The sequence below is a fragment of the Nuphar pumila genome, chromosome 7 (assembly GCF_984573655.1).
Source record: "Nuphar pumila chromosome 7, dmNupPumi1.hap1.1, whole genome shotgun sequence".
Lineage (NCBI taxonomy): Eukaryota > Viridiplantae > Streptophyta > Magnoliopsida > Nymphaeales > Nymphaeaceae > Nuphar > Nuphar pumila.
In genome coordinates, this window is record NC_143255.1 from 31,446,631 (window position 1) to 31,472,885 (window position 26,255).

General features: G+C 35.8%; 1 protein-coding gene across 6 annotated transcripts; it reads right to left on the reverse strand.

Annotated features, from left to right (window-relative positions):
* Window positions 1-742: 742 nt before the first annotated feature.
* Window positions 743-25,543, reverse strand: LOC149831771 (replication factor C subunit 1-like). Of its 6 annotated transcripts, none has more exons than XR_016433054.1 (24): window positions 25,120-25,542; window positions 24,889-24,990; window positions 24,234-24,755; window positions 24,082-24,149; window positions 23,919-23,994; window positions 23,716-23,777; window positions 23,457-23,611; window positions 22,072-22,131; window positions 21,203-21,360; window positions 20,868-21,056; window positions 20,669-20,790; window positions 20,373-20,580; window positions 12,484-12,537; window positions 12,037-12,206; window positions 10,278-10,368; window positions 9,172-9,353; window positions 8,944-8,983; window positions 8,676-8,800; window positions 3,643-3,715; window positions 3,458-3,550; window positions 1,719-1,965; window positions 1,523-1,582; window positions 1,252-1,434; window positions 743-1,002 (listed from the first exon to the last, which is right to left on the reverse strand). XR_016433054.1 is itself a non-coding variant. In XM_090012225.1 (24 exons), exons 2-24 carry the CDS (start codon window positions 25,120-25,122, stop codon window positions 1,322-1,324), a joined length of 2,973 nt encoding a protein of 990 aa, XP_089868351.1. In that variant the 5' UTR covers window positions 25,123-25,265; window positions 25,477-25,543; the 3' UTR covers window positions 1,123-1,321. The 6 variants fall into 6 exon arrangements, 5 of the variants coding, with proteins under 5 accessions (XP_089868351.1, XP_089868350.1, XP_089868352.1 ...); XM_090012225.1 differs by lacking the exon at window positions 743-1,002 and having other exon boundaries at window positions 1,123-1,434; window positions 25,120-25,265; window positions 25,477-25,543; XM_090012224.1 differs by lacking the exon at window positions 743-1,002 and having other exon boundaries at window positions 1,123-1,434.
* Between the last annotated feature and the right edge of the window lie 712 nt (window positions 25,544-26,255).

The window sequence follows — 26,255 nt, forward strand, 5'->3', positions numbered from 1 at the left end:
GATGATATGTTTCAACATTTGTAAATGCATATCGATTCAAACTTCCATATAGAGCGATGAGTAATTTGACAGATCATGGCATTAGATGCTTGCTCGAATGACCTTATTCATTTTTTAGCTTGTTTATTTTTCATGGGCGTGGTGATAACTCGTCACCTGATTTGGGCCTGGTTTGTTTTCTACAGAATTTCTTGGTCTTGTACTATGAAAGTTTATTGATTCATAAATATAAAATATAAATTGCCTTTTGTCTCAAAAAAATCAGGTAACGTTTACATGGTTCTCTGCTCTAGACTGCAAGTCACAATCCACACCATACAGGGGTCTATGAGCCTTGTCAGTATGTAGGATCTGTCACCCAAGGCAGCCTAACGTATTTCCTAGCAGTGGAAGGCCAAGTTGAGTGATGGGATGCAGTCTGTAACACTGTATTAGATCAATGCAATTAAAGGTCCAGGAACAATCATATCGATCTGAATATTATGATTGCTCAGAAGAAAAGTATTGAATTAAAATTGGCTATTCCAATGATGATGACTGGAATGCAAATTCACCTACACAGAGTTGAAAAACACGAGCTAAGATGAAATCCAACATTGCTTTGTCACCTCCTGAAGCAAGATACAGGACAGTGGAGATAAAAACTGAGTGTATGATCAGTAACCTTTGACAGGTTCTCAAGACAGTTGATTTTGTACACTGCAGGAGGTTCCATTTTTTCTCTTAATGATCAAACCAAGCAAACTGGAATTTCATTTATTTTACATTTTTTGAGAAAATAAGGAAACCAGCTTCAAGCATGTCTTAACTATTGAACATCTTTTACAGAACAAACAGTTGAAATTTTCACATCCTTAGAAATGAAAGACACTGGAGAAGTTAGGAAGGCTGATAGAAGATACAAATTATAACTTTGTACACTGAAGCCACTTGTATGTATCTCTGACTGTTTTGCTGATGTCAGGTGTATTGCTGTTATAATAAATGCAGGGCCTAATTTGGCTTCCAGAACATCATCATAATGGAACAACAAAAGTTCGTTATGTTGAATCTAACTGTGCAGGTAGTGCAACTCAAATGAGAAACTAATACGAAAAAATACTCAAAAACATGAAAGAAACATAAACGAACATGTTTTGATTGATATGAACACGATGTACACTACCGGAACTGAGCAAAAAGGACAAGACAAAAACAAGTTAACAGGGGTAGAGTTTTTTTGTAAAGGGTTAACAAAAACAAAAAACTTACCAAAGGACAGCAATGGACCACCTCAAAATCAGGAAGCTTCTTCAGTGTTTCAAATATGGATTCTACACATTCATCTCTTTCTCTTAGCACCCCGAGCAGTCTTTTTCTCTGCAGAACCTTTTGAGGCTGCGGATTTTATGCTTGAACTTCCTCCATTCCTTAAATCTAGCTGCACTTGTATTCCTGTAATTACACAAAATGCAAACTTATTGAGGAGAGTTGTAAAATATTCTCTTAAATACATCTTAAACACTCGAAGTAACAGAGCCACCTTTTGACTTATCATTCTGGAGAGAGAGTTCCACAGGTACACCACCATTAGCACGAGAATCTGACATATTAAGAAAGTAAAAAGAAAATAAAACATCACAAGCAACACGATTGCAGAAAATAAAACGCCAACGACAAAAATAAAACGTCATCCATAGTCGTTCCATAGAATTTTAAGCAAAAAAAAAACTGAATACCAGAGTCTTCCATGTCAGATGATTCTTCTTGCTCACTTTCCACTAGTGTATCACCCTTCTCTTCTAGTAGAGTGTCATCTACAGGCTCTAAAATTGCTGCAATCCGCTTCTTGGGGGCTTTTTTCTGGCCTGGAAGGGTGATTAGATCTGCTGTTCGAACAACACGATGACTGCTGCCTTGCTTGTATGCCTTAGTAAGAGCAGCTTTGACTGCTGGTTGTACCCCATCCAGAGGATTGGGATGTCCCTAAAAGATACTATATGGTAAATAAAAACAAAAATAGTACTGAATACAGGAAAAGTCAAGAATTGCAAGTTACATTAACTGCTGGCAACTTATGGCAAAATTACAGCAAATGCATGTTTGAGACAAGAATAATTGCCATGAAACAGTACTGCATTTATGTCCGAGAATAATTCACATTGCATCATTATCATGGTGAGATTTTCTATCCTAATTCATGAGGTTACCTTTCCTCTTTTATTAAGGATCTATTTATATCACTATAGCGGCAACTATAAAGGGTTAATATTTGGTCATGGTGCCATGACATGTCACCTCTATAAATCATAGGTGCAAGTTGTTTTGACTCAATTGGAGCTCATAGATGGGTTCAGCATGGTCCAAATGCTAGGGATCGGTTTTTGGATTGTGTTTCTTCAATTAAAAAAAACACGATTTTATGAGCCATGAAAATATCGCACATTATGGGCCATCAATTTTTTAAACCCTCCAAAAAACTACCTATGTGCGGTAATCAGACAATCCAAGAACTAATTCCCATTAAACAAAACATGAAGTTTTACATCTATGAGTTTAGATTCATGAAAAACAACAAAAAATTAAAAAATTAACAAATAAAAAAAAAACTCTGTGGGCATTCGTACCTCATGGCAACATGACCAAATATAGTTGGCTCTATATATCATTGATGATACATTCCAAAAAAATTTACATATTTGTGCATTTGGAACTCAATGTATCTTGAGGACATATTGGCTATGATGGCAATAGATATCATAGCAAATTATTGTTACAAAGCATGGTGACTCCCTTGGGGCAAGGGGTAAGCCCACAGAATTTTACACTGCCAGGACAGCGACCATAAGTATGGAAGGCAAAGCCAGCGCGGCTAGGTCTTTGATCCTGAAGGTGGTTTCTCCGTGTAAATATAAAAAAAATATTGTTACAGATATTATCCTTATGAGAATATTTGCAAGTTTTATTCTGAAAATCTAAAAGCAAATATTTTTCTCAGAAAAAAATCAGGGTATTTTTAAATAAAATAACAAAATAAAACTTGAAAAAAAAAAGAAATGTGACAATAGAATGATACTATAATTAGATATTTTCATCTTTTATATTTCTTAATTTATTTTGATATTCGTTAGAAAAGTGAGAATGTGAAAAGAAAAAAGAACAATATTCATGACAATGCATTAAAATGGAATCATAAGTGATATATTAAATTCACTGTGCTAAGTAACACCTTATCTGATTATGGAAAAAAAAAAGTAACACCTTATCGGAATGAGGTAGGCATAAAAAGTATCAGTAGCCATTATACATCAGACTTAACCAAGGAATTTGACCATTCAAGGAATCAAAAAGCATGAATCTACTGCAACTGACAAACTATTACACATGTTATTTAGGTCATGAAAAATTCTGTTAATTCAAAAAGCTTTTAAGAAAATCTACAAAACTCAACAATAACTTGATACGTAAAAGGTCAGACCTGGAATTTGGACAACTCAATAATTGTGTCAAAGTCCTCCTGGCTTATTGAGTATGCATCCATGAACTCCACAACCTCTTGAACTGCAGCATCCTGGATGTCACAGGCAACAATAATTTTAGATATGTTTATTCGCAGCCACAAAAACTCACTGCACCCTAGATAAGAGCATTGATGTTAGAAACCTTGGGCAGCATCCGAAGAGGATCAGTCATTCTCTTTAAAAGAAGAGGGAAGTAATTGAGACGCATGGTGTCCCTTGAAAATTTCAATGACACAATGTTATAAAGAACTACAAGAAGAAAAAGAAAAAGAAATTGTTCAAAGTAATATAATGAGTGACAACAGTCCTAAACTATGCAAAACAGAAACAGTATAAACTAATAAATCCATCTTAATAAGTGGAACCTATAAAAAATCTGTGAACCATTTATGCCTTTCCATATATTCATTGAAAACAGAAGCATCGACCATACAAATGCTTTGCCCCTAGTTTTACTACCTTTGCATTGACAATACAACCTCTCAATGTAAAGGTTGTGTGCATGTTCATCTGCTTATGCATGCATTTGTGTATATATGTTCACCGTCGATTATATCGCCCACACTGTACAATTCTTGTTATATTATCATCATGTTAATCTTGGCAAGAACATGCATCAAAAACTCATCTAACAACAATAATTAAAAATTGCAGCCAAAAATACATTTATCAGTTCTGGAACTTGAAATGAATATCCCGAGCACCACAAAAACAACAACAACAACAACAACAACAACAACTACGCCTTCATCCCAAAACAATTGGGGTCGGCGATATGAACCAAAAAAGAAAATCATTCTGGGTCTTCCACATGAATCCTTCTCCTCCAATCATTTCTATCCAATGCCATGTCCTCGGTGAGGTTCAAAGCATTCATATCCTTTCCTATCACCTCCATCCATGTCTTCCTAGGCCTACCCCGACCTCTTTTAACTAATATATTTTTCCATTTCTCCATCCTTCTAACTGGAGCATCATTAGGCCTTCGCCGAATATGTCCAAACCACCGTAAACGATTCTCTCTCATCTTATTTTCAATGGGTGCAACACCTACCTTCTTACGTATCTCCTCGTTCCGAATCTTATCTTTTATTGTATTTCCACACATCCATCTCAGCATACGCATATCACCTACACTCATTTTTTGAATATGATGTCTCTTGGCAGCCCAACATTCCGTACCATATAGTAAAGCGGGCCTAATAGTCGTCCTATAAAACTTTTCCTTCAACCGCAATGGCATTCTACGATCGCACAATACTACAGTTGCACTTTTCCATTTCATCCACCCAACCTTTATCCTATGATTTACATCTCCATCAATTTCTCCATACTTTTGAATGATAGATCCCAAATATTTGAAACAATCATCCACCGGTATTTCTTGCTCACCAAGCTTCACTACACTCCCATCACTACTTCGTTGCTTACTAAATCGACATTCCATGTATTTTGTCTTACTCTTACTCAACTTAAAACCTCTTGCTTCCAATGTCTGTCTCCATAATTCTAACTTAACATTAACCTCAGCTCTAGACTCATCAATCAAAACAATATCATCAGCAAACAACATACACCACAGCACATTTTCATGAATTGATCTCGTAAGCTCATCCATCACTATAGCAAATAGGAAAGGGCTTAAAGCAGATCCTTGATGTAACCCAACCGTTATAGAAAAATTGGTTATCACCCCTCCACAAGTGCGGACATTGGTTACTACTCCTTCATACATATCCTTAATTATACTAATGTACTTGAGAGAAACACCTTTCTTCATCATTGTCCACCAGAGAACGTCCCTAGGTACTCTATCATATGCCTTCTCCAAATCAATAAAAACCATATGCAAATCTTTGTTCCTCTCTCTATATCTCTCAATAAGTTGTCTAAGAAGATATATAGCTTCCATAGTTGATCTTCCAGGCATAAAACCAAATTGATTCTCCGATATCATGACAATCTTACTCAACCTAGACTCAATCACCCTCTCTCAAAGTTTCATAGTATGACTCATGAGTTTTATACCACGATAGTTTGTGCAATCTTGTATATCACCCTTATTCTTATATAGAGGCACCAAAGTACTCTTCCTCCACTCATTAGGCATCTTATTTGTCCGCCAAATCTTGTTAAAAAGATTTGTCAACCATTCTAAACCTTTCTCTCCCAAGCATTTCCAAGCCTCGATAGGTATACCATCTGGGTCAACTGCCCTTCTTGATTTCATTTTCTTCAAAGCCTCTGCAATTTCTTTCTTTTGAATCTTGCGCATGAAGTCACGATTCATTTCATGAAAAGGAATGGACAAGTCTCCAAGATCTTGAGCATGACTTTCATTAAATAGCTTATCAAAATAATCTTTCCATCTTTCCTTAATCTCCTCATCTTTGACTAAAACCCTTTGTGTTTCATCTTTGATACATCCAACCATACCCAGATCCGTCGATTTTCTATCTCTCATCTTTGCAAGCCTATAAATATCTTTCTCGCCCTCTTTGGTATCCAACTTGTCATAAACCTCCTTATATACCTTATCCCTCGCGTTCCAAACTACTTTTTTAGCTTCTTTCTTTGCTATCATATACTTCTTCAAATTCTCATTATCACGACTCTTAGATTTCTATAACACTCTCTTTTAACCTTAATCGCTAATTTGACATCCTCATTCCACCACGATGTATCCTTACCTAGCGGTGCACCGCCTTTAGACTCACCCAATACCTCCTTAGCCACCTTTCTCATGCCACCCGCTATCTTATTCCACATTGATTCTGAATCCTCCTCGAGACACCAATCAGCTTCCTTAACTACCTTCTCTACAAACATTCTTGCACGATAATCTGCTATATCCCATATTATGTCCTGTTGGCACAGCACAACTATCATGAAAAGGGAAAAAAGCTTAACAGACATTTAAAGATACAAAAAGGACCCATGAAGTCCAAACAAAAGTAAATGTACCAATATTGCTTACAACAAGAAATCCCAGAAATATGATCATGAAAGTCGATGTCAAAATTGCAGCAACAATTGTTTTCTATGAAATATCGATTATAAACACATTGAAGAGCATTCATTAAGTAAAAACTAAACATATGATGTTTCTACACAAATATTTTTTGTTAGAAACAGTTTACTTGTGCACTACATGGAAAACAACATAAAAGGTCTATAGCCTGCACTTTTGGGTCAGTGAATGCAAGGTTCCAAAGCATAGATGACTGCCTCAATTGGGTGCTCTATCACCTTTTTCTTCGGTCACAAAAATAAACTACTATGGCATATTTGATCTGAAACTTCATAATATGCACAACAAACAATTGCAAAAAATTACCGTTTGATTTGCATGATGAAAAACTAACATGAGTGTTGAATCCACAAGATGGCATTGGAGAAAGAGATGCATCTTAACGTTTCAGTATCAATGTTATCCATATCGTACTGTATCATACGATACATATCGTATACATGCAAGAGATCAATATGATACACCCATATCTCGATAAAGGTGTGTATCGCTACACGCCTTTCACTTAAGTTACTCACCAAGCAACTTGAGCTACAGTCTCTTCACCTTAGATTATGAAAACTTGAAAACCTAACTCCATACAGAGGTGGTGAGATAGAGGGAGCACTGCCCTCGTCCCCTACGTGACGTATTGCATGTATCGTACGATATGGTACCGTGTTGTACCATATCGTACGATACGGTGCATGTGGTCTTAAAAATGAGCAAAACCGTGCTTTTATGTTTTTGGGTTTTAAAGAGCTTTTGATGGCTGAAACGCTCATTCGTATAGAACATATTGGAGAGCTTCCCACACACCCTAGGAGCCATGAGACCGTTTTGGGGGCCGATCTTTGCCACATAGAGAGTGCATTCGTGATTTCGTTAAGAGTGCATTTTCACCATTTTTTCACCAAAAGAAGTGGGTTAAGGTAAAATAAGCTAGATCCGCGAAAATTAAATATTTATATCAAGGTAAAAATCAGGTTCAACACTCCAACAAAGATAGAGTCAGATGATCCGACATAATGAGCACTCAATTAATGAGTGAAAACTGATTGAAAATCGAGTGCAACTATTGCCATAATATTTTTGTTTATTTAATATGTAAGTATGAGTCGTGTGACATGTTCTTAATTGCAAGATATTTAATATATGATGTCTTATGCAGCTCATAGAGAGATAAATACTTCATATGTGATTTTATGGTTGCATTTTGCGTATTTCATCATTGATTTATGCGTTATGATTTTTTAGAATTTTTGCTATTTTTTCTTTTTTTAGAATTTTTTATTTTTTTTCAAAATATATCATTTTTTAATATACGATACAATATGTAGATCTCTTATTTTGGGCACGACCGATACAGGTTATGATAGGATACTTACAACCTTGATCAGTATGAAACCTTTTGGGGTAAAATGAGAAAAAAAAATTTGAATATTGAAATTTATATACATGAACATAAAAAGTTTAGCCAATCCCCTTTAGGTTAATGATTGCAAGCATTCCTAAATAACTAATTTACTGACTATTGTCTCAAATATGTATCAGTATGATACTTTTTAGTGAAAATCAGAAAGAGATTATCCATACATGAATATTGAAATTTATACCCATGAACATAGAAAGTTTAGCCATTCCCCTTTAGGTTAACGATTACAAGGAAGGCAAAATAACTAATTTACTGACTATAGTCACAAAAAATCCGATTAATCTCATAAAAAGAGATATCAGAGAATGCAAGAAGCTAACAGAGAGGCACAGTAATCCTACGTTCCTGAAGTCTAGGTCAGTAGCATGATCCCACCTCTTGAACCAAGTATCGCTTGCAAGGGTGTGGATCAAATTTAAACCTTGACAATGCAGTAAAACCCCAAATAGTCTAACCAGTCCAATCAACTCACATGAGCCAAGCACAAGCACATCATATACTGATAATTTTTTGCACGGAATTGCAACAAGGTTGAACTTATCAGCTTCTGATGGCTCCACTAGGCTTTAGTCTAGATGGTGAAAACGTGAGTGATGAATGATCTTAATGCTAGTTAATGCTTAGAAAATAAGTTAGGCAAGGCGAGTTGGGCGACAAAGTATCCAAATATATTTAACGTACAGAAGAAACCAGTTGATGAACCAAGAAGGTATCTATTTTAAGATCCTACCTGTTACCATCAGAAGCATGAGAAGCACCAAAATGAACATGAACATCATTCAAAAGCCTCAGATTCTTTCCCATTGTTGAGTTTTTCCCCAGCCATCCTCCAAACCTATTGAAATTGCGCTCTCCCTGTAAAATGAATTAAGCATGGACAATTGAAAAACAAACAAACTCATTATGAACTATGAAGAACAAATGATGATGTTAAATATTTAATTCCAAAGTGAGCCTTTTCAAATTTAGTTTCTCAAATTAGGAATAATGTTGTGTACCTGCTCAAGAACCACCCTTTGTCCGTGCATCAATGAAGCACTAAAAGGACAAGAAAGGTAATCAACATCATCAAGAAGAGAAGTAGGAAGGCAAAAATAACAAAAAGAAAGAGAAACTGCTAGGATGAAAATGAAGCTCTAATTTGAAGAAACTTCCCAAAAGTGCTAGGATGAAAATGAAGCAACTTCTAGAAGCACCAATAGAAGTATACTGTTTAGGAAACCCACGGAATAATACAAGATGAAAGAGAACCAATTTGTGAGAGCTGCCATTGACGATATCTACGAATTTGCACATTGATTATATCTCCATCTCCAATGGACTCAGCAGCACGAGCAATTAATTTCATGTACTGAACACCACCGTCATCTTTGCTTCCTAAACTAGGACGATAATTGACGTAGTTTTCCTTGCATAAAAGAAATTTAAGATAAGAGGAGCTGACATTCATGACATTACAAGGAAAATCAGTGCAGTTCATATATTTGCCATCATTACTACAGATACTTTTTTCTACAAAGTAAAAACCTAAACAGAATCACCAGCCATAAGAAATTGCACAATAAGAAGTTGCAAAAAGACAGGCATAAATGGGACAGGTACTGATACCTGATGGATTATCACATGCCTACTGCTAGTTATGCCCTCATCATGGGCCAATGGTCAAAAGCAAATTTAATTGAAGTCAAATGGTATAGCAATCTCTAGAAATTATTATGTAAAAAACATTTTTTATATTATTTCCCATGAAATCTTCAAAACGTGCTTGAGTTTAATGAAGCTTTTTTTTTAAAGGCATGTCGAGGGTTCAAATCTCATTGTTTTAACAGGAGGGTCCATACCTCAGTGGTAGAGCATTTGGCTGCAGATCAAGACTTTAAAGAAGGCTAAACTCCAAAACAACAAATCATAGCATGAGAAACAAAAGCATCACAAATCAAGCACAAAAAAAAGATCAGGAAATAAAATATGTGCCTTCTCTCGTAAGGCAGTCAAGGCTCACAATGAAAGGGGAGCGGCGAGTCAGAAGAAGTGCTTATGGCAGAAAATTGATGATGGTAAAATTTTCAGATTTTTTTCGCAGCAAATGTTGTAACCAAAATGATAAAGTGCTAGGGAAAATTAACATAGAGCTTACTGAAGAATGTAATTTAACAAATGCATGAACTGAAACATTGGAACAACCACAATGCCCCTGACATCTTGAAATGAGAGCAGCAAAAGCTTAATGACACTCAATCCCAGTAACAAGACAATATATATGACAAGATAACAGCCTTAGAGCTAATGCCAACCTACCAAAATATGATTAAAATACATATACACTATCTACCTGAATAATAAGAGGGACAAGATCAGGATCACTCATGCTCAGATCAATTCTCTCGTCCATTCGCAACTTACCACCCCCATATCCAAATAGTCTGCAAATAAAAATGAATAGAGTAAGAAAATCACTGCATAAAAAGAAAATTTAAGGATCATGCCAATGATCTAAAGCATTGTTGTTAGGAAATACAAAACAAACACCAGTTCAGATTGTCTTAGACTTGCAACCAACTGGTTCATCCAGAAACCAGAAGACGACTAAGGTAACACAATAATATCAATCTGGGAAAGTGATTTTGTCTTGAAAACAAATTATTATTTACAGGAACTACAAGATTTCAGAATCAAGTGCACAACCACAACCTTATGATTATACATACACGCTAAGGACATGGAAATGAAAACCATTGAATTATGCAATTGACACAGCAGTGACCTAGAACAGGAACAACAGACTTGACCAGATGACTTCATTTTGTTCCTTTTATGTTTTCAATTTTATCAGATTTGACAAGTGAATCAATTTAAGAGTTAATTATTTACACACTGAGCAGCAGCTCCACTCAAAATCAAACATAAATTCTTCAAACATGCAAACCATGAGTTTATTGGAGGTGCTGGAAGCCTTGTTCTCTTAACAATTGTGTTCATAAACTTCATATGAAGCAGATAAAAAAGTTGTAAAGAAATAGACCAAGAGCCAAGTGGTTTTTTCAATTTTTTGGCACCAGTTTTTTGGAAAACAGCCTTCAAGACCACACTCAGGATTATTATACACAAAACCATAACTATAATTGGTGATTATATATAGTTGACATAATACCAATATGCCTCAAGGTGGCTTTCAGTTAAAGCACCAAAATAAGGCCCCATATACCCCTCTCTTCAGATCCCCTGCTGCCATGATATTTAAGGCTAGGCAGCATTGGTTTCAGAAATAGAGTGGTAGTTTTAGTGGCACACCTTAGTGGTAGTTCTCTCATATGTCAATGCTTGATTTTATTGGAGACCCTTCACATTTTGTTCAGCCATATAGCTTATCTTTTGCCCACATTAATGTATTCATCCTCGTTGTGGTATCATATTTTACATTATTTTTTGGAAATGTTTCTCATTTAATCTTTTCCCCTTTTCAGTTTTTCTAATTTTGAAGTTTGACTGTACAAACTAATACCATCCATCTCGGTGAATCTGATTGTTATATTTTGATGGCTCTATACAATATCACAACAATGGACATGACAAAAGGCGTGGTGGTGATGATGGGCTGCAGGACTCTGCCAATGGACTCATCAAGTTGAGTGTCAGTGATGATGTCTATGGTTTTTTTTGTCTGTTGTAGTTTTGTAGTTAGGTGACCTCTTGAAAATGTCCCTTTTAATCCTTTTCTTTTCCTTGCAGTTGTCCCCTTCAGAATAAATAAAAAACATAAAGAAAAGAATAAAACTCCAAGGGAACGTTCATAATTATCTGATAAAGAACCAAAAAATGAGAAGGAAGCACCAACAGCTTCTCCAGCTCATAGAATTACTCCTCGTTTAAGCTATTCAAGGAATCTAAGCATACCATCACATAGAAAGAAATCAATAAGGTAAACATGAGCTAGCCAGTTTATCATTTATATGGTAGTGACCAAAACGAATTATCAACTTTAATGGAGAACAGCCAAACTTCTGTGTATAAGAAACTGAACTAGAAAAATATTGCAAGAAATATCTTATGCAGCAAAGCATTTAACCATCAAAAAGGAAAATACGCAATACTTGTCCACAGCCATGAAAGGTGAAATATCTTCATCTTTTGCACTACTCAAAAGACGTTCTCTGACATCACTATAATTGATAACTGAGAGAGAAAGACTCATATATTGCAGCTGGTTTAATGCCATTCGCATGTCCCCATTAACTCTTTCACCAAGTTCTTCTAGTGCAATCTACATATACAAATTAAGACCACATCAGACAAGTTGGTTAAGCACATGCAGTTTGCTTCACCAGGAAAAAGAGGATGTGCTCAATAGATATCAAGCATCATAGAAAATTACTCAGAAGTATTGAATAGTTTGTAATAAAAAAGAACCGGGAAAATGTAATAAAGAAAGATTACTCGGTGCCTGTCAAACAAGTACATGAAGCTGCAAAAACAAATTCTGCCTGAGATTTCCAGTTAAATCATGTCTGGCAACAAAAGAGATGTTGAGTCAGCCATACCTCGTCAACTTGTAGACCTTCTGCAGCAGCAATTTGCGACAGCCTCTTTTCCATCTGCCATTTGTACACATTATTTAAGAAAACAAAGCATTCAACGCCAAAAATTAGCAAATATAAGTATGAAAGAAGCAGAGTACCACATAGAACAAAAAAACGTTCATACAATATTAAGGGGCCATAAGTCAAACAAGGAAGGGCTCTAGACTCCAAGTAAGAAGAAGAAGAAGGCCCATAATTTTACATAGGTAATGAATATATAGAACTTACACGCCCAGGAAGTTGTTAAAACTAGAACTAAGGCTATTAAAGGTCCACACATACAAATGATAATGCTCCAGCAGTAGATTGAGCTGCGGAGAAGAGTAATTCATTATTTCTTCACATCACCAATGTGTACTTTCATATCAATGTGCCAAGCATCAACATTGCATGTACAGCTTGTTAAAATGTATCCTAAATATATATATCTATATAGAGAGAGAGAGAGAGATACATAGACATATATGTATTATATGTCTATGCATCTATATAAATATATGTATAGATATATATATATATATATGAACTATTTCATATAATACCCTATAAGGGTAAAACTGTCTTTTCTGACTTTTACGCATATTCCACTTGGAATATGTATGTAATTTTTTATTTCTTTTATTTCTTTTCTTTTTTCCTTCTTTTGTGGCATTGGGGGGCCCACATATAGACGTTGGGCCCCTCCAACGGTCACATTTGTGACCATTGGAGGGGCTCCAATGTCTATATGGAGCCCCTCCAAGGCCTTCATATTGGAATGTTATAAATAGGGGTTCAACCCCATTGTATTCTTCAAGCTTGGAGTTTTAGCTCCTCCATTGTTCAATAAAGTTTCCTTATTTGTATGCCTTTGTGCATTTGTGTTTGTCTATGTGCCTTTGAGCACAAGTGTTCTTGGTTGTGCTTTTGTGCACATCACTCTTTGAGGAGTTTTGCACTTTTTGTGCATATTGTCTCTTTGAAGACATTTTTGTTAGAAAATGAGTTGGAATACATTGGGTTCAATAATGAACCCATACTTATGCACGTGAAGTGCAAATATACCCATTAAAGGGAAACAACACAAGCACATAATGTGCTAACCCATAAAACCCATAAAAAGGGAAAAATATGACATAAAGTCATAAGTTGCATATCATTGAAGAAATAATGGACAAGGGGTAAAAACCCCATTACAATGGAGCATAAGCTCCCTCAAGGATGAGAAAATACAAAGGGGGAGACCCCTATTTATAACACAAGAAAGAAGCCACTTAGGGGGCTCCCAAAGGAGTCGTTGGGAGCCCCCAACGGTCACATTTGTGACCGTTGGGGGCTCCCCAACGACTCTTTGGGGAGCCACCCTAGGTTGCGCAAACCACGAAAAAGGAAAATAAAATAAAAGATAAAATTACAAACATATTCCAAATGGAATATGCGTAAAACTGGAAATGTCTAAACTACCCCTATGCCTATAAATAGAGAAATATATATTTTATATATATAATTAGGATAATACATATGCATATATACCATATATGAATATGTATTATACTTTATATATATATAATATATATAATATTACAAATGTTGAATGATACATTTTAACACCCCCCCTCAAGCTTTGCGTGGGGGAACGAAAAGGTTGAAGACGGCAAGAAGAAGAATCTCAAAGCTTCAAGAGCCTTCAGAACGAATGCCATTGTAAATATCTTCCTCCAATGTCTTTATCGATGAGCACCTTCTATCCAAGGGACTTCCTTTTCTCTTATCTTCAAGATCCTGAGAAAAGAAACCAACAAAGAACAAGTAAAAAATACCTTTGCACTTTACTTAAAAAGGAACATTCCTAACAAGGTGCAAAATTTATGTATAATATGATAATTACTTTAGCATGAAACGAAAAATTTAGAAAACCAAAGTTTCTAAATCATACATTATGTTAAAACAAAAAAAATGAGCGGAAGCACATTATGCAAAAATAAATTGCAAGAATGCATAATGCATTCATAAGGTCCAACATTGGACAAATATAACCCCATAATGAGGAATAACAAAAAGATCCACGAAGGGATACCACAAGAAGCCTACAAAGAGGCATAAAATACATATGCTTTATTGAATGAGGGCCCAAAAAGGCCATAAAGAGCATATACTTATCATGAAATGAATTAATACTCAAAGAACTCATTAATGAACATGCTTCAAATATGTAATGAAGTGACAAGCAAGAGAAACAAAGTCTCCAAGCATACTTTAGGCAAAATAAACCCAAGAGTTCACAAGGTTTTAAAATCATTTATGAAAGACATACTTAATACACATTTTGCATATAAGGGTGGAAAAAACCATAAGCACTTAATATATAGATTAAATGCTAAGAAACCAACATGACATGCATATCAAAAATATGATTTGCTTGAAAAACACAAGTCATGAATGAAATTTTGCAAATTTAAACAATAGTTTATCCATTACAAACATCTTCCTCATTAGTCCTCCAAAACCCATAAATCAAGTGTATAAGTTACTAGATCAAGAATATAAAGCCATTAAAGGCCAAAGACACACACAAAGGTGTGTAAAAGAACCTCTTGTCTACATATAATAATACTTGAAATAAGTGCATCTACGACAAGAACAAGAGAATACATGCCAACATGGACTAAAAAGTATCTCTTGTCTACGTAAAAAATACACTTAAAACCAAGTATGTTCAGCTACTAGAACAAGAGTAATAAGCCAACCATGGGCTTAACACATAATACATCTCTTGTCTACATATGATAGCACTTGAAATGAGTGAAATAAGCCAACCATGGGCATACATCTTAAGCGACTAGAACAAGGACACAAACGCCAACATAGGCTAAAAATCACACACCATGGTGTGAATCAACGTGCCTTGTCTACATATAAAAACACTCAAGACAAGTGTGTTCAGCTACTAGACCAAGAGAGCAAAAGCCAACAAAGGGCTAAAAACACACGAAGGTGTAATAAAATTCTTGTCTACATATGATGACACTTAGATAATGGGCATAAAAGGAAAAGACTTTTGAGGCAATAGACTTGTAATGAAAATAATACCTCGAATAAAACAATACTCCTTTTAAAATGAATTCTCATAACAATAACATGCATGTAAAAAATATCTTCAACAAGATACTATAATCGATAAAATAAAATTCTTGAGAACAAATGTGTGAACATACACACACCAAGAACACTTAGAATACTTGTGCAAAATCACAAGAACACATGTGCACAACGAGCACCACATACGGAATCACAAATGTGCAAATGCACTCATAAGATTCATAAACAAATAAAAGGTTGGGCTATAATCCCAAAACATCTTGATTTTAAAAGTACCTTAAAACATTTAAGGTTTCAAATACCATATGTCCATCACATTTACTTAGAAGCATCCATAATATCAATGGCACAAGAACAAACTAGTGACACACTCATATATCAAATCATTCTAGAGTCCCAAGGTGCCCATAACTCACCTCAACCACCATCTATAATATGGTAAGTGGACAATCTAAAAAGACATAACAACGAGTGTCACACTCATAATTAGAGATCATATACCAAATCATTCTAGAGTCCCAAGGTGCCCATAACTCACCTCAACCACCATCTATAATATGGCAATTTGGACAATCTAAAATGATATAACACAAGGTGCCCATAACTCACCTCAACAAACATCTCTAATAAAACAATAACAAGGCCAAAACAATGATGCATTAAATAACATGTGATGGACAAACATAAATGCCACAAGAAGGGCAATAAATACATAAGGAATCATTTTCCAAATAAAAAAATTTTTACAAAGAGGACCGATTAACAAATTGAATCAAAGGTCCAATATAATCCATCAAAACAATTTTGCATAACCACAAATTATGCTTAATCTTCAAAAGAAGTCTTGTACACCAAAAAGGCTTATTATGCAACAAACATAACATGAAATATTAAGCAACATCATGTGTACGAACCGATTTGGAACAAACAAGCCTTAACTATGAAAGATATAAGGTGCAATTAAGCGATGAAGTTGGTGAAGTTCAAAAAAACTTATGAAATCTACTATTGCAACTTAAAAATGATACTCATAAACAATCATGAGATCTACATAAAAGAGTATATACTCACAAGAAGATTATAAGGACCGAAAGGCTCCTTAAGGAGAGCTTAAACACAAATAAAACTCCCAACGAAGGGGAAAACTCCATTAAAGTGGAAGAAATCCCAACAAAATAGATTCATTAACAAAACCTTATGATAAAATAAGATTGTATTATGGCATAAATAAAAATTAAACATTTATTGAGGGAAAAATTAAAAAACTCTTAGTTTTATCAAAAAACATGACTTAATAGATTCTTACCTACTGCTAATGAAATAAGTATGCAATAAACATTAGGGAAGACCATAACTTTTATAATGAAAATATGCCGAAAAGCAAGGAGTGCATTAAGCACTTACAACATTCACTAATGAACAAACAAAAGGGCAAACACCCAAACCCACAAGAGACAATACAACATAAAAATATAAATATCTCTTATTGAAAAGAGAGAGAGCTCTCTAAATGTTGAAAACATCCTTAAGAGTGTAAAGATGAAAAGAAAATCACCATATTCCATAAGACCATTTTAAAACTTAATTCAACCGGTATTATATATAAAAAAAACTTTCTTAATTAAATGTTGCTCATATAAAACGGACACATTGGATAAGAGAACATAATATGGAATTTTTCATATATGACAAACAATTTTCAAAAAAGCTACATTTAACAAACATTTTAATCTTAACATACCTTTCTTTAAAGACTAAACATTCATATAAAGGTATTCTCATAAACAAGGTTAGGTTTAAAAAGTAGATTCAAAGTTCCAAAGGGCATAATTTTTTACCGACCGATTAAATCAAGTTTTGAGCAATCATATATCTAATTTTTCGCAAAACAAGTTATCATTTAAAAATTTTCAAAGAAAAACATACGAAAAAGATTCAATGGAGTAGTAAGTAACTCAAATTTTTATAAAAGGACTTAATGACAAAGAGCACACATAAAAAACAAAGAACATATTAAATTCTTCATACAATACATCAAAGAAATAGAATGCATACCGAATAACTATAAGAAAAACAATAGAGAGAAATGAATACTTCACCATTTTTCTTTAAAATTCTTGAACACCACGCTTCCCGATGCACCAAAGAGCAACTCGATCTCAACCGGGCTCTGATACCATGTTAGAAAATGAGTTGGAATACATTGGGTTCAATAATGAACCCATACTTATGCACGTGAAGTGCAAATATACCCATTAAAGGGAAACAACACAAGCACATAATGTGCTAACCCATAAAACCCATAAAAAGGGAAAAATATGACATAAAGTCATAAGTTGCATATCATTGAAGAAATAATGGACAAGGGGTAAAAACCCCATTACAATGGAGCATAAGCTCCCTCAAGGATGAGAAAATACAAAGGGGGAGACCCCTATTTATAACACAAGAAAGAAGCCACTTAGGGGGCTCCCAAAGGAGTCGTTGGGAGCCCCCAACGGTCACATTTGTGACCGTTGGGGGCTCCCCAACGACTCTTTGGGGAGCCACCCTAGGTTGCGCAAACCACGAAAAAGGAAAATAAAATAAAAGATAAAATTACAAACATATTCCAAATGGAATATGCGTAAAACTGGAAATGTCTAAACTACCCCCATGCCTATAAATAGAGAAATATATATTTTATATATATAATTAGGATAATACATATGCATATATACCATATATGAATATGTATTATACTTTATATATATAAAATATATATAATATTACAAATGTTGAATGATACATTTTAACAATTTTTACACGGTATCAGAGCTTGGTCAATAAAAGAATAGTTTGTGTCTTGCCATACTCCTGTGGTTGCCTCGAGAAGCGTATTCTTTCTCAAATATTTGCTTTGGGAGCTCTTGCAATCCACTTCTAAGTGCAATAAACCACATCAAATGAGCTTAAAAGACCCTTTGTGGTAAGAACCTCTATTCTTGAAATCTCATTTTTCTCTTCTCATAAGCTTCTCAATGGCGGAAAAAGATTTCCACTTTTTCCTTAGTTTCAAACTCAATGGGACAAACTATCATGCTTGGGCCGATAACATGGAGGCTCATATCAAGGGAAAAGGCCTTTGGGGTTACATCCAAGGTTCGATCCCGGAGCCTGAACAAAAAATCACTATAGTAGAAAAGAGAAAAATAAAAGTTTTTGATGGAGGAAAGAACAAAAGCATTTGAAGAATATAGCAAAGGCAATAAATAATGGGAGATGAAGAATTATAAAATTCTATCATGGATTTTCTCTTCGGTTGAGACTAAAATCAATGCAAATATTTTGAAATTCAAAAAAGTATCTCAAGTTTAGGAATATCTTGAGAGCATGTATACCTCAAGAGATTTATCTCATAAGTACTATCTCCAAAAAAATGGCGTTGACCCTCCAACAAGGTGAATTGACCATTAGAGAATATTTCGCCGAATTATCATCCATTTGGGATAAGCTTGCTAATGCTTGAACCTAAATGAAGTAGGAAAGCCATAGAGCTTCGTCACAAACAATTGGAAGAATATCGGTTTTTTAACTTCTTAAATGAGCTTAGACCCAAATTAGAACAAATAAGATCTTTCCGCTTGTCCTCTTTCACCTCTCCACCGCTTGAAGATAAGATGTTCTCACTAAATTAAGTGGAGAAGAAACTCAATTGGGTATGAGTAAAACAAATCCAAGTGTTCTTGCTATGAACAAAGAAGATGAAAGAGCATATGCCGTATCTAGACCGGGCAATAACTTGAAGACATATAAACCCCCACATTTTAATAAATTTCAAAATCAAGAAGCAAGATAAGATGGTGGCCAAAATGGCGACTAAAATAGAAGAAGAGACTATAGTAAGATCATTTGTCATTTTTGCAAAGAGTCGGGTCATATTAAACCGGTTTGTCCAAAATGGAAGAAAATGGTGGCCATGTCCGCAATATTTCAACCAAATAAAGAGGAAGGACCATCCACATCCAACAATGGATCTCTATCACTAAATCAAATCATGGAAGCTCTCCAACCTCTTCTCAAGGGATCTATCTCCGGGCCGCCATGTCTACCTTCTCTCCTCCGAGTAAGATTTCTTGGCTTTTAGATTCAGGTGCCTTCTTTCATATGACTCCAAATATTTTGCTCTTTCCGAATACACAAAAAATTTTCTTCCTTCTTTTGTCTCAACCGCCAATGGTGCTTCTCTTGAAATCAAAGGATTTGAAAATTATCAAAGTCAAAAAAAATTTATTCCTAAAATTAGATTTATACCATTGGAGTTGGAGGGGCTCCAACGTCTACATGGAGCCCCTCCAAGGCCTCCATATTGGAATGTTATAAATAGGGGTTCAACCCCATTGTATTCTTCAAGCTTGGAGTTTTAGCTCCTCCATTGTTCAATAAAGTTTCCTTATTTGTATGCCTTTGTGCATTTGTGTTTGTCTACGTGCCTTTGAGCACATTTATTCAAGTGTTCTTCACTCTTTGAGGAGTTTTGCACTTTTTGTGCATATTGTCTCTTTGAAGACATTTTCACACAGCTATCATTTAGAACCCTTAACTCCAGTAACCTCCAAAAAGATTATCAGCATATATGCATTTTAGGTTAGAACCAGTGTTCAGAAAGTAGGCAAAATATGGTATTTTTGTGGAACATGTAATTCCATTGAAAGAAAAGAGGAAAAAAGAGAAGGACGAGGCAGAAATTTTCCAAGCCATAAGTCACTATGAAGACAAGCCGAAGAGTGTACCTGCTGTTTTGTAGGTTTCCGAAAGTTAAGAGGCAAACAGTAGTTGATAAGACTTTTTAATTTCTGACTGTAACGGTCATTACAAATACAAATAATTGGAATCTTGGCAATCTTTATACTAGCAATAAGGTCAGCAACTCCTCCTCTGTCCCCAGCAGACATGCCATCAACCTCATCCATGATTAACACAGATTTGGTGTGCTTTGATCTATACATGGATAAAAATAACAGACATTAAGACAAAGACAAAATATTGTTATATCTTTCAAATAGACTCCTAACCTAAAGAACCAAACCTGCCCGTGCTAATAGCAAGAGATGCATTGCTGACAAGTTCTTTTATTGAATTAGATGTGTTCCCACCAATTCCTTTAGAAATATTACTGTCAGATTTTCCACGATTATCACTAGCATTAACCTGTACAACAATAAAATATCTAAGACAACAAAAAGGAATAAGGAAAATATATGGAAGAAGGAGAAACCAAAGACTACCTCAATGGCCTCAAATCCAAGCATCTGGCTAACCAACTTTGCAGTAGTGCTCTTCCCAATACCAGGTGACCCACTGAGCAATACAGCTTTTCTAGATACACTATCATTCTGCTTTTTCCCCTTGCCCTTCTGGCCAGTATGTAGATGTTGCTCATCCCAATTCAATAACCAAACATGTAATTGTTTGATCTGCAAATTAAAGATGTAGGGAAGACTTTTGAGTAACCTTAAAGATAGTCAGCAGGGAGAAAAACAGGAAAAACTCAATAACTGAGAGTGGGAGGCGGGGGAGACACTAGAGCAACAATAACAGAGGAAGTAAGCCAGTTGCATACAATTGACTGATTGCCAATGATGTCATTTGGGACTTTTGGTCGATATTTTTCAGTCCATGGAAGTGCATGTTTCACTAAAGACTGGAGTTTTCCTTTACCAGGAGACAAACTTGTCTTTTTAGTATCTTTTTCAGGCTTTTTCCCTTGGAAAGGCTTTCCTATGACAAAAACACAGCAATTGAAGCAAATCAAATGAAAAATAAATAAATAACTGCATTTGAGAAAGAAAATGGAGAAGAATGCACCATTAAATCAAATGAAAAATAAATAAATAACTGCATTTGAGAAAGGAAATGGAGAAGGATGCACCATTATCAACATCAATATATTTAAGGAAAAGAATAAATTTCAACTGCATTGAGCAATCGTACAAAAGAAACACACTATCAACTAATGATATAAGACTTTCCATGAAATTTATAGAAACATGTTATGATTTGGATAGACTCAGCAAAAACTTTTCATTCTTTGTGAACAACACAAAAGATGAACTCAAGTAATTGAGCTAACGGATCAGATATGGCAGCTGGATCAGTGAAGTTGCACTAACTTAACAAGAGGATCAGGTTTGGATCCTGCGAAGGGTGACCCTAGGTTTGTCCACCAAACAGTAAGAGCCAAGGAGATGAATATCTACTAAAGGATACAGAAAGGTCTGATTTGGAGGAAGAAACAGCTCCAAATTCATCCCTCTATATCTTTCACAACTTTAAAAGTTTGGTTAGATATAAACAGAGCAACAATAACAGAGGAAGTAAGCCAGTTGCATACAATTGACTGATTGCCAATGATGTCATTTGGGACTTTTGGTCGATATTTTTCAGTCCATGGAAGTGCATGTTTCACTAAAGACTGGAGCTTTCCTTTACCAGGAGACAAACTTGTCTTTTCAGTATCTTTTTCGGGCTTTTTCCCTTGGAAAGGCTTTCCTATAACAAAAACACAGCAATTGGAGCAAATCAAATGAAAAATAAATAAATAACTGCATTTGAGAAAGAAAATGGAGAAGAATGCACCATTAAATCAAATGAAAAATAAATAAATAACTGCATTTGAGAAAGGAAATGGTGAAGGATGCACCATTATCAACATCAATATATTTAAGGAAAAGAATAAATTTCAACCGCATTGAGCAATCGTACAAAAGAAACACACTATCAACTAATGATATAAGACTTTCCATGAAATTTATAGAAACATGTTATGATTTGGATAGACTCAGCAAAAACTTTTCATTCTTTGTGAACACAAAAGATGAACTCAAGTAATTGAGCTAACGGATCAGATATGGCAGCTGGATCAGTGAAGTTGCACTAACTTAACAAGAGGATCAGGTTTGGATCCTGCGAAGGGTGACCCTAGGTTTGTCCACCAAACAGTAAGAGCCAAGGAGATGAATATCTACTAAAGGATACAGAAAGGTCTGATTTGGAGGAAGAAACAGCTCCAAATTCATCCCTCTATATCTTTCACAACTTTAAAAGTTTGGTTAGATATAAACAGGGCCCATTCTCTTGGTTTATCTTAAGGTACTCAATAGAAATCATCAATACTCTCATACAGAACTCCCAAATGATGTCAGCACTGGAGCTTTTAGCAGAACAGAAAGTTGCTGTTCTGATAAATACAAGTTTGTACATGTGCTCTCATACTGAAAATAGCATGTTACAAGGTGGAAGGCTCAAAACTCTCAAAATTCATCAGTGCATATGATCAAGAAAAATGTAAATATTTAACTGCTAGTCAGGAACCGAAGATGTAATTTATGCAACGATGAATAAGCTCATTAGAAAAATCTAGATAAACAAATTAAATATATCCAGTTTACAAACAGAAAATATAGTGGTGTTCGCATCAAAAGGTTAACTAGAAGAATGCCTTAATCATAAAGACCAGAAAGAGAAATGCCTTTGTACATTTTTCTCACGAATAATAATTATCACTTATTGGATAGAGCAATATTATAGCCTAAGTTCAACTTTCTTTCACTTTTTTGTATTGCATACTTTGCATAAAATCTCTCAAGAAAAATGATTAAAGGAACCAGCAATGACAGTTCCATCCTCTCCCTAAATGAGATAAATAAATCTTATATGAGTGCCAATAAAAAAAGTTAGCTTCATTAGCTAAATCCTTGTGCCTGAACAAGCCACTTGACATTTCCGAGTTCTAATTAACGCGTATAGAGACACTGATATAGAATATGAGGTATGCATGAAAGCAAGCTGATATTCCAACAAAGTTGTCAACATACCCTTTTCTTCCACTTTCACAGGAGTGCCCACACTGCTGGACTTTGTCTGAGAGTTGTCAGATACCTTCTTTTTTGGATCTTCAACGGGGGAAGCTTTTTGGGGCTTTGACTTCGGGATCATATCAAACAAGCCATCCTCTGATACAAAGCTTATGCTGAAGAAAAATATATACATATCATACCATTAAGACAAATTGAAGAATAAAAATTAAAGAAAAATATGAAAATAAGATAAAGAAATTTGTAAGAGGAAACAAACCCAAGTTCTTTGGCTTTGGATGATTTGCGACCTCCAATATCCTCATCAGCTAAAAGATAAGACTGTAAACAAAGTAGCCAATCAAGAACAAGCAATGTAATGTATAACAAGGCAATCACCAGGAATATTAAGGTTTCCAGAACGAAACGCCGTTTGTGGAGGAAAAACAACTAAGTGCGACAAAGGAAGAATATGAAAGAGACAGTCTTTTTGCTGACTGAACCAGTAACGTGACCACCATGACGCTTGATCAAATCTTCAGCTTCCTCCCTCTCCAAACTGCAAGTTACGATAAAAGCTGAGATTTTGAACTTTATAAAACTTTAGAATTCGCTAAAATTCTAAAAGCTGGTGTAGAAGGTATACCTGTCAAGTGTTCCACTAATTACAAAAGTTAGACCTGCTAAACAATTAGGAGCACCAACCGGTACCTCCTGCATGACACAAAAAAGAAATTATCCAGCAAGGAGGTTACATGACAAAGACCTCAATTGTAAAATCTTTATCCTTATATTCACCTTCACTCCTTTATGTGGGGGATCTTTCCTTTCACCGAAATTCATAAACCCGCCCCTCCCACCCCCTCTTCCTCTACCACCACCAGCTCCCCTCCCAGCACCAGCACCAGCACCCCTTCCTGCAGGTTTAAGTGGCGTACTTACATTATCTGCGGCTGAACCCTTTTCATCCTCTTCTTCATCGCTCTCTGCCGACTTCGTCACAATGCCTTTGCCTGAATCACTCTTCAGCCGCTTAGCGTCCTTCTTCGGTGCGACTTCAACCGGCTTCTTCCTCGAGCTCGGAGCTACAAAGTCTTCATCATCATCGTCGTCTCCCTTATGTTTCTTTTTTCCCAATGGTGGCCTGTCATCCGAATCTTCCTCAACCACATTTCTCTTCTGGGTCTTTCTCTTCGCAGAACTCTTCCCCTGCTTAGTTTCTTCTTCTTGTTTCTGCTTCTCCCTAGCTTCCGTGCCAGTGGCAGACGCAAAGTATTTACTAGTTTTCTTTCTTCCTGAATTCGTTTCAATCCCCAAAACCTGATTTTTCAATAAAGAAAAACTAATATCAACCAATGTGCTGCTTGCCCCAGGAAAATCAATCCCCAACATAGATTCATAAATAAGAGTACTAAGAACAAGATCAATTTATGGATTTTCTTGATAGAATTACTGGTTTTTCAGCTTTTGCAGCGGCCGGGGCGGGTTTTTCCGATTTGGGGAGGGCTCCATTCCCCTTGTCATGTTGCTTCATGAACCATTTTCGGATATCCGACTGCAATGCGCAAGATATTCACAGAACAAGAATCAAAACTCAGTAAAAGCATAAAACAAGCAAACCCCACTGTAGTTTTACTGCATCACGAGTCCTAAAAGAAGGCAAAGATCGAAACGCTAATCTCACCATGGTGTAAGAAATATCGACGCTGCCGCCCGGTTCCTATACTCTTCCTATGAGAGCGGCTCCACCGCAGTTGCCCTAAACGAGCACAAACCTTCCCGAAAAAAACCTTCTAACACTTCCGAGATCGAAATCTCTGTCCATATAAACTGTTTCCTCCGGAAGAGAAACAAGAAAATGGGTGAGAGAACGAATGAAGAAGAGAGGAAAAGGAAGCGTTTCTGCAGCGAAGAAGACGACGAGGAGAGAGGGAAAAATGGCGGCAATCTTTTACAGCTCAACTTTTTCGCCTTGTTGATTCGGGAAAAAATCGAAAAAAAAAAGAAAAAGAAAAAGGAAATATTTTGAAGAAGATATTACAGATATCGTCGAAGAGTGCTTCTTCCTTCTTCCTCCAAGAATCGAATCGCTGTCTTCCTTCCGACCGAGAAAGTCGAGCGAAGGAATAGAAATGGCAGGAGAATTTGCTTTCGTTTGGGAAGTTGAGGGCCGTCCATCTACGAAGATGGACAGTGGCCAAAATTAGTGCACCGGGGTTTTGACGCGTATTTTCTCCGAACCCAGACCCAGAATTCATGGGCCGGTCACGACTGAGCTCAGGTGTTAGGTTAGGGCGTGATGTGGACCCACACAAACTAGCTAAGGTTCAGGTTAGACTCGAATCGAGCGTTGACGTGTGGTGAACTTTATTATTATTATTATTATTATTATTATTTTTTTGAAAGACAAGCTGGGGTTAGGCAGACCCTACCAGTTATACAAGTACAACTATACCTTCGGATTCGAACTTGCAACGTCCCAACACAAGGTGAGGTGCACTACAGTGAACTTTAGGTTTGGTCTGTTGGAAATCAATACCGTAGTTGTTAGGGACGGATACTGGTATTGATATGGATACGAGGTAGCTGTAGATTGATTTGGCTTGTTACAAACTTGTTCATGATCGGTTTGTATAGCTGGCAAGCCGAGCTATGAGCAGCTAGTTTAGCTTAAATGAGTCAAGCCCAAACACATAAGGTTCGGCTTCGCTCAGCTTGTATAGATAAAAATATATATTTTTTATGTATAATATATATTTTAATTGTAATATATAAAAAAAAATCTAAACAATATGTATGCAAAGATAAGAATGCATGGAA